Source organism: Typopeltis vanoorti, chromosome 3 (assembly GCF_054136105.1).
Source record: "Typopeltis vanoorti isolate ZY-2024b chromosome 3, IOZ_Tvanoo_1.0, whole genome shotgun sequence".
Taxonomy (NCBI): domain Eukaryota; kingdom Metazoa; phylum Arthropoda; class Arachnida; order Uropygi; family Thelyphonidae; genus Typopeltis; species Typopeltis vanoorti.
Window position 1 is genome coordinate 165,010,747 of NC_143551.1, and position 17,350 is coordinate 165,028,096.

General features: G+C 35.6%; 1 protein-coding gene across 2 annotated transcripts in view; it reads right to left on the reverse strand.

Annotated features, from left to right (window-relative positions):
• Window positions 1-17,350, reverse strand: part of Mfe2 (peroxisomal Multifunctional enzyme type 2) — a 668,623-nt gene that overhangs the window by 376,245 nt on the left and 275,028 nt on the right. For both annotated transcript variants that reach the window (XM_090390952.1, XM_090390951.1), the window contains exon 14: window positions 10,844-10,967. In XM_090390952.1, the coding sequence (XP_090247078.1) occupies window positions 10,844-10,967 (124 nt within the window). The remainder of the gene's footprint in view (window positions 1-10,843; window positions 10,968-17,350) is intronic.

The following is a 17,350-nucleotide window of genomic DNA, read 5'->3' on the forward strand; positions in this document are numbered from 1 at the left end:
TGCTTTACAATCCTCTATTTTTACAACTGGTAAAATTTTCCTACGAAATGGCAGACCAGCAGTGAAGTGATTGGGATGCATATCCTTCTGAAGCTTTTGACTGACAGATCATTATGTGCACAGTGAGAAGAAAACATTACTATTAATGATTTTTTTTTAAATAACTGAATTATAGTTGTTTTTTTTAATCCAATGATGAAGTTTTACATCACAAAATATTGCACATATCTGAATTCTAATAAATAAATAAATGTTAATCACTGTGCCAGATTACACTAGCAGAGGAGAAGCCTAGAGTTAAAGTAAAATGTTATAATTTGCCTCACTCTTCATTTATTATTAATTTAGTTTCAATTTAAATACAGTGCAATATTTATGCTTTCAGAAATGTTCAGAAAGAGATAAGAATACAATTTTTTAAAACAAAAACAAAGCATTAACATTGGTAAAGAATGTGTTATATTTTTAGTCTTCAGGGATTTCAAATGAAATTGGTGCATGAAATTTTTAGTCTTCAGGAATCCCAAATGAAATTTGTGTAATGTGCTACAGGTTTCAGTTGTTTCAATCTACAATAATCACCTTCTAAAGATGGTGTTTATTCTTAAAAAAATATACAATATAATATACATACAATTATATATATTACATTGTGGGATTCAAACTATTTTCAGGAATGTAACCCCGTTCATAACACTGAGATTACGGAAAATTAGGGTTTTGTTTATGGTGACTTGCTAAACAAGTTTTCCAGGGGCCAATTAGGTCATAAAAGAGTAATGTACTACAAGTTTACAATATTAACTTCCAATCAATAACTTTCCTTCAAATTAGTCTTATTTGTCAGAACTCAAACATTATTAGATGTTATATTATAAAATGCATTATAAGATGCTATACATCTAGATCTGTAATCTGTAACAAGGTAGCTTTTTTGCTACCTTGGCACCAAACACCTGCTTTGGCTAAGCTTTCATCTCCCATTCTACATATCATCATAGATCATCCCTGTTAGCTTTCTTGAATAAAGTCCCTTTCAAATATCTTCATTTTTAAGGATTCTGCTATTGATGACATCTTTCAACTCCCATGATTTTTTTTTTTTAAATCCTCACACTGTGGTCTTATTTCTAACTCACATCTCAGATTCATAACTTAAACTGGTTTGAACACTAGTATACTGCTAGAGTGGTGTTTTGGCTAATTCAGCTCTTATTCCATAATATATTCAAATTACTCCAAACCATTATTTTGTTTATTCTCTTGTCCATTTCCATTAATTACCATTGTCACTAAAAACAGTCTAAATAGCTGAAATTTACTAGTACTGCAGTTTTTCCATTGAGAATGAAGAACTTTGCTCTGTAGGTTCTCCTATTTTCAGATATTGGTAATTTTATGACAAATTTGCCACAACAGTTATTCAACGATAGTTAAGGAACCTTGAAGACTTGTACTAGATTTATAAGTATAAGATCATCTGCATGAAATAAAAAAGCTGAGATGAATATCTCAAATTCTGATATTAGGTTTAGTGTCACTTTCCTTCATAAATGTGATCCACCATGAATAACAGCAAAGAAAGCATGCACTATTTTTTGATACCTGAATATACATCAAACTATCACTGGGTATCTCCGCTAATTCTTAATGCTGATTTAAAACTAAAAATACAGACTATAATAATGATTTGTGTACATTAACTCCATGTGTCTCCACACATCGAGATGGGTTATTTGAAGGGTTGTCAATGTGCAGCATATAGCCTCTCCCATGTCAAGTCATGCCCACCTTCCCATGGTACGAGAATAGTCTGTTTCCACAAACAGTGCTCAGTCATACCTGATGAGCACCTTCACCCAACAATTCTCAGTCTTGTGTCTTTTAGCACTACAAGGGTGCCAAATGGGATGGATGACTTCTACTTCTTTCTGTAATTCAACTAATGCTTCAGTTGTGATCCAAACATTTGCTCTGACTGAATAACAGAAATCATCCTCATAAGAATGAAGGCCTTCAACCCTCATTTCCAAAATCTCCACTCACCATCCAAAGAAAAAGTTGTAAAAGAACCATCAACATGTCCAAATCAGATTTTGAAAGGGACAAATGCAAACTCGCTTCTTACCCAAATGGCAGTTGAGCTTTCTGGTCCCTTGCCAAGGCCATTAAGAATAACATTTGTCATCCCATTTTTACCACCACTCTCGTATGCAAATGGTACTATAGTCACTTCGCCTAAAAACAAAGATGATTTACTGGCATCACTCATCTCAGCGGATTCCTACAATGATGACAAGGGCAAAGTTCCCCTCAGTATACAAAGACAACCGAATGCACCCAAACCATGGAGTACTGCTCACGTATTTGGGGCAGTGCTGCAAAATCCTCTCTAAGATTTCAAGATGCTATCCAGAAACAGAACAGTCTGGTTCATTAATTATCCCTCTTTCAAAGATCCATCCCCTCATCAATAGACGTTCACTTTCCACCTTATGCCTGTCCGTGAAACTAACTACAGATAATTTCGTGGACAGTGATGTGCTGAATTGGCCACTTATTCCTCCAAAATCACACAACATGAGCTGCCACTAACATGACATCCATTTATAGTCCAGCTTGAAACTTGCCAAACCAACTTCTCTGCCTCCTCTTTCATTCCATTTACTTTGGTTCTTTGGAAGCTCCCCTACCTTCCCCAAAGTACATCATCTTCAGGTGTTCAAAAAATATGACCAGATTCCTCCTTCCTTCTTAACTTCCCCCCCCCCCCCCCAACAACACTGATATGATATAGGTATTGCAACTTTTCCGGATAATAAAAATTAAATAAAATACATAAAAAACACAACAATCATGTCTCCACATAAGTTTTGTTATGTTGTTACTTTTTTCTATTATTTCCTTATCCCTCTTGTGCCTACTAAGCTTAAATCTCTAACCTATCTCTCAGGGGCCGTTTCTCCTTTCAGAACTCTGACAAAATCTGTTTGATTTAGCTGTGCCAGTTAGAGTCCTAGAACAGAGGAATTCTTGATCAAAGAAACCTTCCCAGAGTTCAAGTATTACCTAATCTTGTTAAAATATTAAGTGCCTATAGAAATTTCAACATTGCAGTCATGGCCTTAACTTTCTGAACTTCCCTTAATTTCCCCTTATTCATAGGTCCGAACTTTTGCGAGTAAAATCAGTCTCATGCTCAGACAAACTTAGGCTTACATAGAAAAAACATGTTTATTAAATATCAAATTGCATACAAATAGACTTCCACACATCAAAGTATGTATTTTCAAAATTCTAGTTCACTAGCTAAGCAGTAAAGGAACATTCTAATTATCAAACACACTATTTACATCTCTAGGTTAAAAGATACACATAGATCATAAACACTAGTTCATTTGCCGGCAAAGGTTGGTCGATTGGTAGAGCCTCTGCTACTAATAGCTCAGTTAAGTAAATTTGAGCATAGTTAGTAGTTGGAAGGGGACCAATCATTCAATGCTGTTGGCACACTCTCCCTCGATGAGTCTTTGGACTCCCTGGAGGGGTCAAATAATAATAATAATAATATCTAAACAAAGTTCGCTAACAAAATTCCATTCACATTTTACTGAGTGAATGGAATTCACTCAGTAAATGCATACTCTCAGACTACTAGTCCAATATAGTTAACAAGTCACTGAGCACAAAGTCACTTAAAAGTTCTCTTTCCTTTCAATCAGAAATCTGTTCTTCTCTCTTTTCTCCAATACTAATTGTTACATTAATAAGAAAATTTCTGTACATTACCACCGTCTTGAGAGGTCATCATGCTCCTTTCGTCCGTCCTTTGTAGTCAGATGTCTTTCTGCTTTATCTAGTCATGTCCACGTGGAGCTTGCTCTGATTGACACAAATGGCCATTTCTTGCTTTTGCCAGACTAACGCTCATCTAGCGGGTCGTCGTCGTCAGCTCTGCCATCCTTTGGGAAGAACTTTCCGCTGTCTCACATTGGTAAACTTTTACCGATGGCCCAAGTTGGTGGATGCCGTCATCTCACATATAGCATGCCCGACTCCTTCAGTTAGCAACCGGGAAGGAGATTGCCATCCGGTGCCGTCGATCGGTCAGCATTGCTGGTCCACATGAGAAAAACCAGAACAGGATAAAACAGGGGGGTTTAAACCCAGGTGAACTCCTTTTATTGCCCTTCGTAGCACCTTCTTGTGGTATTGAAGGATCTCTCGTTGCACTCTCCTATTCGCCCTTACATGGTTGCATCATACTCCTGCTCCTTGAAGAGTGCTCTTTTTGCTGAACACGAGTTCAGCTCGCCTTCCACAAATGCTTTCGCTTTGAGCGTTACGTCATCGTAGGCAGTTAGCGCCCAAAGTGAAAGCACCTTTGTGAACAAAATTCTGAACAAAAGGTGCTCCCATTTATAGAAACATTATTACACAGAGCATATTTAAAATATCAACATTTTCTTAATACAATTTTACTTAAACATATAAATTTCACTTCTTTCTTTACTTCTTTCTAGGGTAATTCTAACATGTTTTCCTTTTGCCTTTTTGACTAAGAGTACAAGTATTTCTAGTTCAGAATATTTTTTTTTGTTAAATCCTGACTGAACTTTGTACTTTAAAGATATTCTTCATATGCCACTTCCAAGTCTAAAAAAACTTACATGCAGATCCATGTCACTTTCTCATTTATCAACTATTTGTCCCAAAGTGAAACAGATGAAAACACTATTAGGCTAAGCCCAGCTGGTCCTTCTCCAAGCTTCTCTTAGCCTCTTCTCAAGTATATTTGAATTATCTGGACCATTCAGCACAAAAATGTCATACTTAATTCTCCCATTCATGTTTACAGCATTTCCTTCTATATAATTGCTACTATTACACTACTGTGCATTGTAATCACTGTAAAACTTTTATATCTTCCTATTCGAGTATTTCTAGTTGAAAATCTATTCCAACTATCTTTCCACATTTCAGTTTTCTGGTGGCCTCAATTACTGTTGTGGTCCTAACTGCAATCCTCTAATCCTCTACTACTGTTTTATCATTGCTCATTTAAAAAATATTCCAAATTACTTCAGACATCCAGAACATCTTCAGTCTTTAGGTCGTCTTTATAATCTGATTCTATGTACAGTATTCTTGCTCAGTTTCTAAGCTTTTTCATTATCCCACCAACACACATTTTGCCACTTTCATATTTATCAACTTTCTTCCCAGACTTTCCACAACTACTGTTTACCTACTTTTACGCACAACTTAGAATATGGAACAAAAAATAAGAAAACTAACACAGCACCTGTTGACTTTCTTTCTGGGAACATTCAATATGCTTTCATTAGAGATACCAAGAAATTATATACTTGGATAAAGGATTAAACCATGTATATAATTTCTTCATCATACGTATCAAGGATTTAGGCCTAGCATGGTCTGTTCCGGCCTTAGAAGTCATCGTAGAATCGTTTAAGAGGACGTCCTGGTTTTCTTTTTCCTAATGGCTTGTACTTTAAGGCTTGTTTTGGTAATCTTTCTGTTTTCATTCTTTGAACGTGTTCCATCCATTTATGTTTATATTTTTTAATTTTTTCTTTTACTGGTTCCTGATTTAATTCTTTCCTAATATCTTCGTTTCTTTTGTGATCAAATAGGGTATACTTTGCAGTTTTTCCTCATAAACTTCATTTCTGCTGTTGTTAATCTTTGTTTGTCTTTTTGTTTTATTGTCCAGATTTCGTTTCCATACATTAAGACCAGTAAGGCTAACGTATTGTATACTTTTAGCCTGGTTTGTTTTTGAACAAGGTTTGGTTTAAATATAGAGTTAATTACATCTGTTATTTTTAAATATTTTGCAATTTTTACGTTTCTATCTTTTTCATATGTGATCATACATCCTAGGTAGTTAAATGAATTCACCTGTTCTAAGATCTTATCTATTACTATTTTAGTTCTTGCTGGATCTTGTCCTTTAAAGGCCATAGTTTCTGATTTTTCCAATGATATTATCATACCATAATCTTTGGATATCTCATTTAGATTTAAAATAGCTTTCTGTAAGTTATCTTCAGAATTTGTAATTATTATTTGGTCGTCTGCAAAGAGGAGAGTGTTTAAGTTAACTGTAGGTGAAAGTTTAATTCCTTGATGTAAATTTTTACTCCATTTTATTATTATTTCATTTAAGTAGATATTAAAAAGAGTTGCTGAGAGGGGACATCCCTGTCGGACCCCTTGGTTTATCTCTCTTGTATATGATAGCTCGTGATTTAATCTTATTTGTATTTGATTATTTTCATATATACTTGTGATAGCTTTTAGGATTTTATTTGGTATTTGTCTTTCTTTTAATATGTTAAATAATATGTTTCTTTTAACTTGTCAAATGCTTTTTCAAAGTCAATAAATGCAATATGTCGTACGTGAAGCGGCCAAAGAATTGTCAGTGCCCTTGACCATTATGTTTAATTTGAGCCTCAGGACTGGGTCAGTCCCAAGGGGGTGGAAAGAGGGGAAAATAGTTCCACTGCACAAAGGTGGTTCCAAGGCTGCTGTTGAAAATTACCGGCCAATCAGCATAACAGGAATCATTATCAAGGTCTTAGAGAAAATAGTCAAGAGGAAAATACAAGATTGGATAGAAGAAAATGGGATACTGTATCGGGGACAGCATGGTTTTGTGAAGGGTAGGTCATGCCTCAGTAACTTGCTCACGTATTATAACGCAGTGACGGCTGAACTGGATAAGGGTAATGGGTTTACAGTGATTCTGCTGGACCTTGCTAAGGCCTTTGACAGGATACCACATGGAATTCTAATCAGTAAATTGCAGCATATGGGAATGGACATAGGGTTGGTGAGATGGATAGGAGGGTGGTTGACGGAGAGATATCAGAGAGTGGTTTACTCAGGAGTAGAGTCCACAAGACGGCCTGTGACTAGTGGTGTACCACAAGGATCTGTTCTTGGACCACTGCTGTTTAATTTGTTCATAAATGATATAGGAAAGGATCTGAGAGGAACAGTTCATTTGTTTGCAGATGATGCGAAGTTGGGTAGGGCAATAGTGAATGCAGATGACATCAAAATTTTGCAGGATGATTTGGATAGATTGGAGGTCTGGGCTAGGGAGAATGGATGTCAATTTAATGTGGCAAAATGTAAGGTTATGCATTTTGGGGTGAAAAGATGGGAGGCAGTTTACTGCATTGGTGGAACCGTGCTCCAGGAAATTGATGAGGCACGAGATTTAGGAGTGTTGGTGGATAAGGAATTGAAATTTAGGGGACACATTGCAAAAGTGGCCAAATCAGCTCATCAAATCACTTGGTTGCTGAAGAATACGTTGACAAGCAGAGACAAGCAGGTTATTGTTCCTCTGTATCGAGTCTTGATAAGACCTCATCTCGACTACTGTGCTCAGATTTGGTCACCTAGGTTTCTTCTTGATGGGGAGGAGGTGGAGAGGATCCAGAGGCGAGTGACCAAGATGATAGCAGGTCTGTGGAATGAACCGTATGAGAACAGGTTGAGGATTTGTGGGTTGCAAAAATTGGTTGATAGGCGGAGGAGGGGAGATATGATTGAGACATTCAAATTACTGAAGGGTTTCTATAAAATTAATTCAGAAGATATTTTTGAGAACAGGGCTGGTTGTGGGAGGACTAGGGGACATCCATGGAAACTGGGCAAAAGTGTGGTTAGTAAAGGTGTTAGAGCTGGGTTCTTTACTTTTAGAGTAGTGAATGAGTGGAATGCGCTCCCTGAGTCTGTGGTGGATGCTGTGACAGTGAATGAGTTTAAGGCGAGGTATGATAGATACTGTATGAATGTCGAATAGTTGTGATGAAAATGATTTGGGGCCTCCCTCGATGAGTCTAATGACTCCCTGGAGTTGCCCGTAATAATAATAATAATAATAATAATAATAATGTGTTTCTAAATTATATTCTCTTCTTTTCTCTATTATTAATTTTAGGCAAAATGCTGGGTCTATAAATGATCGTCCTTTTCTAAATCCATTCTGTACCTCTAGAATAATGTTTTCGGAATATTTCATTAGTTTGCTATTTAAGATTCTGCTATATATTTTGTAACAGGAATTTAGAATACTGATACCTCTATAGTTTTTAGGGTCATCTCTATTACCTTTCTTAAAGATAGGAATCACAATTGCTTTTTTCCATTCTATTGGGGGGATACCAGTTGAGTAAATTTTATTTAAAAATAATGAGTCTTTCTTTGAATATATAATTTCTTGGTATCTTTAATTTATAGTATACTATAAAATATATAATATAGTAAAATTTAAAATTTAATAAAAAAAATATAGTAAATTTTATAGATTGGCAACATTAATATGAAAAGCATCAAAGGAAAAGAAAAGAAACAGCTGAAAGCCTGGATAAGTACCACCTGGTAAAACCTGGATAAATACTAAGAAACAAATACAAAATGTTATGTTTTGGCAAAATCAAATCAGGGAAAAGAAGGAGTAGCTATAGCATTAAATACTAAATATGAGGATAATCTTCTTGAATGGTATACGAGGATAATTTTTTTGAATGGTGGACAATATCAAGTAGTGATGTGGGCAGATATATTAGAATGGGAACTGGGCAATGAGACTTATTGTGCCCACAGTCCCACAGAATGTTTTACCAAGAAGTGGAAGAATGTTTTGAGGCATTAGAGAAGGCAGCTGACAATGAAAAAGGAAAAGCTGGTGCTTGCTGGAGATCTAAACGGCAGAGTAGGAAATGATTACATACATTAGAAATATTCTGAAGGAAAGAATAAAGCTAATAATAATGATAAGTACACCTCTGGATTTTTGTTCTGAAACAAATCAAATCAAATAAAACTAATCAAAATAATGCAGCTTTCAGAGATGAAATGTAAACTCAGATACACAAACATTCAGGAAAAAATTAGTTTGAAAACAAGCACCAAATCTCAGAGATTCAATGGAAAACTCAAGAAAACATTGATTCAGCCAGAAGCATGTAGTGAGATTGTAAGGATTGCCTCAGGAAGTTCAAGAGGCAGTCAAGTAAATGAAGAAAACTTATCAAATGGTCCTGGCACGAAAGTCATCGCGTGCATTGAAAGAATGCAGAAAAATATGTAAGAAAGTAAAGCGAAGCACTGTATAAAATTAAAGTCATACAAAAGCCATAGAAAGACTTTGGTAAGAATACAGAAAATAAATATCTGGAAGGTAGGAAAATAGTCTGGAGACTATTGAACAAATGCACAGAAAGAAAGGAAAGAGTACTATAAAAGAAATCAGAGATAATAAAGGTAACATGAAACTGAAGATAATCTAGACATCCACAGTGATTACGTTGAAAGACTACTAAATGAAAAAGTGACAGCATGTAGTAGAAAATACTCAACAGGAATGCAATAGGGAATGTATATCAATACTTGAAATGGGAAAAGGCATTTGTAGTAGAAAATATTCAACCAACTCAAACAGGAAGGTATAAACGTTTTACAGTGATTGTGCTGCACTGCATAATACAGAAGGCCTGGTCAGAAGGTAGAATTCCAGATAATTGGAGTAGAGTTCTTATAGTACCAATCTATAAAAAGGGGAAAAAAAACTGAATGTGAGAGTTTCAGATTAATTTCCCTACTGAGACTTCCTGATAAGATTTATGCAAGCATACTTGAGAAAAGCTAAGAAAAAATGTAGAACTTGGAGAAGAACGAGATGGGTTCAGGCCACAAAGAGTTTGTCAACATCAAATTTTCACTTCAAGACAATGAGAAAACATTTTTCTGGGAAACATACACACACACGACAAGGTGCTAAGAGAAAAGCTGTTCAAGATGCTACAGTTATATGGTGTAAATGAGGCATAATATCAAGTAATGCTTAGTCTATATTTGAGATGTAGATCAGCAGTTAGAATTGAAGGGGGCAGGGGTTCAAGAAGATGGTTTAATGTTAAATGGGGTCTTATGCAAAGGTGCAAATTATCTCCACTATTATTCTTCATCTATGTGAATCACATTATGAAGGAAATGGTATTAAACTCAATAGTAAGATTGGAGATGCTAATCTTGGCTCATTGCTTTATGCAGATACATAAAGTAATGTTCTTTCTTAATATTCTCATTTTTAATATGCTGCTGCCATCTCTTCACTCCCCCCTAATATTTTTAGGAACACTCATATCTATGGTCTACAGTGAGGTGTTTTATTTCTAACACAGCTCTAAAATCTATATATTAAAATTGGTTTGAACACTGGCATTTATATAGCAAGTTTAGTGTTTTGACTAATTTCTCTCTTATTCCATATAAATTTATTCAGTTGACTTCCAACTATACCAGTTATGGTCACACAGATTCAGATCAGGAATAATGAGTTTAGTAGTGAACCTTTAGGCTCAACTCAGTGAGATTCAGAGTGATCTTGTAGACTGCTCAGTTTTTGGACATACCTTAATAAAGGTCAAAACAGGTCTTAGTAGTGGCCCTTCCCATAATGCATTATATTATACATCTGAAAGGGTTGTGCTTTGCATTATGGGATACTAAGGCAATTGATGCGAGGTCATTAGCCTCTATATAGAAGTAGCCCAGTCACAAAGATACTCCACAGACAAACGTTGTTTGCTTACACTTGGATAAAGGATTAAAAAAATATAATTTTTTGATGTCATTAATTTATAACTTTCAGATTTGCAAGAGCTTACATTGGCTCTTTTACACATGTGCTACTTCAGTCCAACATGTTAATGAAAGATAAATAAACTCACATCCTATAAGCAGTAAAATTTAAGTATATTTTAATAAACAATAAATAATGAATGAAATTTTATACCATTAATAATTAATACAGCTCCAGATCCTTTATCCAGTACATCATCTAAGTGACATTTGGAAGTCAGTGTCCCAGCAGATGGTAACGGTTTAAACAATTCTAAGTATTGCTCTCCATGCAACATCTGTATTAGAAAATAAGAATATGATTAATAAAATAATTGCTGAATTATTGAAATAGTTTATTGTATACAATAAAATCCATAGCAAAATACTTCCACTAGGAATAAAAAAAATTACAGTAATCTCCCTCCTCCTTCTCATGTGTACTGCAGTTTTTTGCCAACTCAAAAATCAATCTATCAGATTTGTAATAGCTTCAATGTAGTACTATTACTTTTCCCCAATTAATTCTATATATGAAGGGGTGACCCACTGCATGGCTTGCTAGTTCTGACTGACATGAAAAATGTATTTTTGTTCTTCAAGGGGGGGGGTTACATTAACAGTTCTTCCAGTTAGTCTAGAAGAACAAAGACATTTCTTACATATTTTGGTATGTGAAAAGACTGAGTGTCCTTAAGTAAAGGTTGCTAGTTTGAACTATAATAATTAACACTTTGCATATATTTTCACAACTGTGAATACTGAGATGCTATGTAAGTCTACATCATTGAGGGTTGGAGAATGTCATACATTTGTTTCACAGAAATTGATGTAGCCATTCACTAAAAATGGCACAGACACTGATGTGGCAAGACTTGTATTAATGAACAAGTAGCCTTAACAGAGTATCAGTGCTTATAGGATTCAATATTTTAGGCTAGGTTAATATGTGATTCTTTATGCATTTTCCAGTGTTTGCTGGATTACCATAAACAGAGAAGGATAGTGAAAAGATACGTGAATAATGTGTCTAAGAAGGAGGTAGACAGTTCTCCGATTCTTTTTCAACAGCAAAGGATATGCCTGAATCACAGCTGAATAAATGTGCTAAAAGATCTGTTTCTATGTTAAGCATCCAAATAGAAGCACACACAAATACATCAACCAAAGTGCAGCCATAACTTGGTTTTTAAGTGACTTTTACAGTTCATGCTTTTATATGGAAGAGAAATAAAGAAACAAGTTGATGTTACTGTCATGGGTTTCCCTTCTCTCTGTTAAACTATTGTTATACAGAACACTGAGATACCAAGCCCTCACCCACAGCTACACTCAAACCCAGATCAGCTACAAATGACATTGGTTCTATGGAACCTAAGGACAAACACTATTTCTTAAGATAACCACAAATTTAGATGAATTAGCTTCTATGCAATTTGTATAACTGAAGACTGAGTACAAAGAGTGACAAATTCAAATCATGCGTAAAGGGGTCACGTAGTAACACTCAACAGGATAAAAGGCAAAAAGTTGTGTTTAGCGAATTGTGTTTGAAGGCAGCTCTTTTCGTGAAGGACAAAAGTTGCAGAACTTGGCTATCTAGTAATATCTCAGACATTATCCAGATTTCACATGGGGAAGAATTACTGGAAAGCTTGAAGAAGGAAGCAGAATTACTGATATTGCACGAGAGTATGGAATCTCACATGGTATTGTATCGAAGCTCTGGGCAGCATTTCAAACCAATGGAACGTATTCCAGACGTTTGCTATGAGGTCACTCTGACTCTTAATCAATGCACTATGGCAGGTCAGCTTGCAAGCTGACTCCATTCAAGCACGGGTATGCAGATATCTCAACAAACTGTGGCAAGATACTTGTGACAAGCAAGCTTATATGCTATAAGGCCCGTATGTGTCCCTTTCTGGAGTCCAAGGATAATATAACTGAATTGAATAGTCAGCATGCTCCCCAGATCTCAACTCCATAGAACACATTTGGAATGCAATAGAGATGCACTGCTGCTCAAAATTCTCCTCCCAAAAACAAACAAGGCTTCATCCTTGTTCTGAAGGAGGAGTGGGCTAGTTTTCTTCAAGAATGTCTGAATCACTTGATGCTAAGCATGGTATGATGTTGTGAGAGCTGTATCACAGTTCAGGGTGGACATATTCCATACTGAAATGTCTCTCCACATAGTTTTCTGTAATCACTGTACATTAATTCCTTAACTACGTCCTCAGTAATTGCAACTTTTGCCAAAAATATATTGCAATTTAATTTATACAAAATTTATACACATTTTTTATGTAATATAATTTATTAATATGCTGGCAATAAATTTATGTCCACATTTGGCTGTAGTCATGAAATTTTTTCATATACAAGTAAAATTAGTTCGCCTAAGCTTTTGGACACCAGTGTATATATCATCATAGCACAGACATACATTTTTAGAACAAGTAAAAGAATCACTCAGTTCAACTTCTACAAATGCTTGACACATATGACCAAGTTTTATCTGTTTTTGTTAACTACAATTCCTACAGAAGAGATAAAATAACATGGTTTCCCTCCCTCTGCAAGATCATAGAATAATTATTCCAATTTCTTATATCCAGGATACATCTAGAAAGATAGCGAGTGTTACACAAATATAATCTTCACACTACTTCTAAAGAAAAGTTAAATTACCACCTCTTCTATGAATACTCCAAGGGCAACTCCAAAATATCCAGAAGGACCTTGTGCATGCAGTGTCACCCAGCACAGATAGGCAGGCATAACTGTCAACATATGTGATGAACATTAGGAAGATGTATAATACCATGATTATGACAAGTTAAGACCTGCAAACCATACATGGCACATGAAAATGAATTGGGGAAAAAAGCATGACCCATAATAACATGAAGCCAAAATGGCTTATACATCAGTATTTTCTACAAATCTGAAGTTGTATTACTAGACTTGGCAGCAACAATGAAACATTCCCCTTATTTCAGCCAGTATGAACACATTTAACTGAAATATGGACATAATCTAAGATCACTTTAGCTGAAAGTACATAAACTGACTAGTCTATGGACTTTCAGAATCTGATACTAGATGCTTGCATTTCAGGAAGGCATCTCTAATGGATCCCTCCAGCTGGACTAGAAGATCAGTAATAGAATGACAGATTTTTAGAAGCCCAATTGTGTTCTGTAAAAAAGATGATTTCTCTCCAGAAACATTTTATAAAAGATAAATTAACCATTTGTTTACAGAATCTTGCATAAGCAGCTGGTCAGAGCAACTGGATGGTAGTTATTTGGTGATTTTGGATCCTTCCTTGGCTTAGTAAAGGCAATAATTGTCTTTTGCCAAGTATCCAGAAATTACTCAAACAGAAGATTGTTATAAAAGGTTGGTCCTTGAACGATGGTGACAGATGTTTTACTATCTCTCATAATGGATATTATTTGGTGACACTTAACATCCACTTCATCTGAAGGTGTCTACTGGAATGAAAGTAAAACAGTGGAGGCCCGTGAAGTAGAACTCAGTGAAAGTCAGTCAAAATTGCCTCCTAAAACTGTCAACTGGAACTTACACAACAGTATTATAATGTAGTGTAAAGTTTCTAAAGGGTCTGTTGTAAGACTCACAATATAGGAAGTACTGAATTATTTAGAAAGGCTGCACACATCCACTGCTATTCATCCTTTCAGGTATGTATTTCTTGAACATTTCATCCATAATTTTACTAGATATCAGCAGATTGATCCCTCCATGCCTCAATGATGGGCTATATGAATTCTCACCAGGTGGTGTGCTATTATATGCTTTTTTGAGGTTTTAACTCTCTAAAGGCCAGTCACTCCAGACAGACCTCCATCTGAGGATCTACCACTTTTCTCCCAGGAACTTTATCCTCTATTACTGTTCTGAGGAATCACTCCATTCTTTCTATGTGTCTAAAGTATTTCAGCTTTAGACACATAGAAAGTTCTACTGACCTTTTCTAGAACCCATCCACTTGTCTGCCTTTCAGTGTATTAGATCCTTAACATTCTCTTCTAACACCACATCTCCAAAGCAGCTTATCCTTTATTTCTATCAGACTTCTTTAGGTTCCAAGTTTCACATTCATAAGTAGCCACTAAAAAAACCAACTGCATTCAGAAACCTCAGCTTTGTTCCTGTAGTGGCAGATCTAATCTTCCACACTTAAAGTATCTGATTATTATTCTTGCTATTCCTCGTGTTCTTCTGAACAGTAGTTCTTCACACTGATAATTGTTCTAAGGCATCCGAATTTGCTGACTTGAATTATTTCTCCATTAAGGTACACCATATTTTTTTCAAGAGCTATAATCTTTGTCTTACTAGGAGTGAGTTCTCTTAAGTACCCTGTTCCTGATGATCTCATGACCTCCATGAAGGATTTGTCTAGTTCTTCCCTGCCATTACAGAAGAATATTATATTATCATTATATGATCTGCCTAATGCAAAAGATCTGATCTCTGGTATCCTTGCCTTTCCTGAAACCTGCTTGTTCCTCAGTCATCTCACCCCATTTTGGCCTCAATCTTATTTAGAATAATTTTTAAGTAGAATATTGCTTGCATGACAGATTAAACTACTAGTTCTATAGTTCTCGTAGTCCATATCTCCGTTCTTGTGCAGCAATATGAATACTGATCTTTTCCAGTCTCTAAGTCATACCCTTATATACCCAAACAAGCGCACGCACACATGCACACAAGGTGTGACAATTTAATTCTGAGAATGCACCTGTAAAAAGCCTATTGTCAGAACTATACATTAGTAGCTACTGTCACCTTTGAAGTGATCCCCTTGTGCATTTATACACTAGTTTAGACGGTGTTCCCATTTTTATAAACAGGCCTGGAATTCTTTTTCCGGAGTACTCAAGTTCCTTTATCACATTATGTTGGATATCAGCGATGTCAGAAAATCTTCATCCTTTTAGTACAGTCTTTAATTTTGGAAACAGCCAGAAATCAGAGGAAACTAGGTTGGGGTGAATAAACAGGATGACCTGATTCGGTAATCAATTTTTTGGCCAGAAACTTTCTCACAATGAGCACACTATAGATTGACAATTGTTGTGATGGATAATCCACTTGTCAGGCCACATGCAGGTTTATTTCTCCGAACAGAATCTCATAATGTTTTCAGTACTTCTAAACAGCATTGTTGGTTGACCATTTGGCTGCCCACTTTTGGGATCATCGTTCACATTTTCTCACACACCTTTGAATCTCTTATGCCACTCAAAGTCACCTGACTTTTTCAGAGCATCCACACCATATGCAACTTTCAACAGCTTCAACATTTCAGTAGTAGTTTTGCCGATTGGCACACAAAATCTGATGTTAATACGCTGCTCCAAATTTTCATGCATTTTTATGCCAAAGTGTTATATCTTTGGTGTGTGGCTCACCACCATTGTTATGTATCGCCATGTGCGCCATTTTATGTCGTTGCTTGCTCTTCCTAAAATATTTTACTTCCTTTACCTTATGATTTTAACCTCTCTACTTTAACTACAGGACTTACAAAATTTTCCTGACTCTAATATCTGTATCACTTCTTACGTGTTCATTCTATAAGGAAAGCAAATTCTATATCTCTGGCCGATTCCTAAATTTACTCGCGTGCATACCCTGACTGTTAAAGGTTATTCCTTGCTATAAGAAAGGAATCTCTACTTTCTGTCTGGGGCCATCTCCTCTTAAGATATTGACAAATTTATTTTTTAATGCTGCATCAGCCAATATCTTAGAATAGAGGGGACTCTTATTCAGGGAGACTTTTCCAGACCTTTGGTGCACATAGGAGAATAAATTTAGTGCTTATACTCATAAATCAAATGCTCTACTATGGCTAAATAAATTCTGGTTTGCAGTCGTAACCTCTATTAACAACATGTTATACCTTTCTTTCAATCCCCCCCGCTATGATTCAAATTAATGAGTGGTAGTTTTGGTTCACATCACAGGCAAAACTCAGGTATAAAAGAAAATACATATTTATTGGAATCTAAAGACATAATATACACTTTCAACTAGTTCAACGACATGTTAAATCAAACTTTATCAAACTAATTAACTCTAACGTATGAACAATAATTCTTTCTCTTGAGTTAGAGATTTTACACACATAATATACACATTATACTCCTCTAATCAATTATTCTACCTACTGTGTTAATCTTGCATATCAAACTAGACACACTCTTCTATAATCATTCCTAGCAATTTGTCTTATGGGCATTAGCCACTGCTAAATAATCACTTAAAGTCCTTAAATACTGTCCATACTCTATTAATACACTACATGCACACATAATATACACATTATACTCTTCTAATCAATATTCTACCTACCGTATGCATATTAAGCTAGTCATAATCATCTATAATCATTCCTAACAAATTGTCTTATGGAATTAGCCACTGCTAGATAATCACTTAAAGTTCTTAAATACTGCCCATACTCATTTAATACACTACTACAATCTTTTCCCTTTTCCGACTGGATAGTTATACAACAAAATCTGTACATTACCATTTCTTGGGGGTAGGGTCTCCAGGTCCGTCGGAACTGTCCTTTGTTTGAACTACCTTTCGAATCTGCCATAAGCCTGTGTCCACGTGGTGGGTACTTATG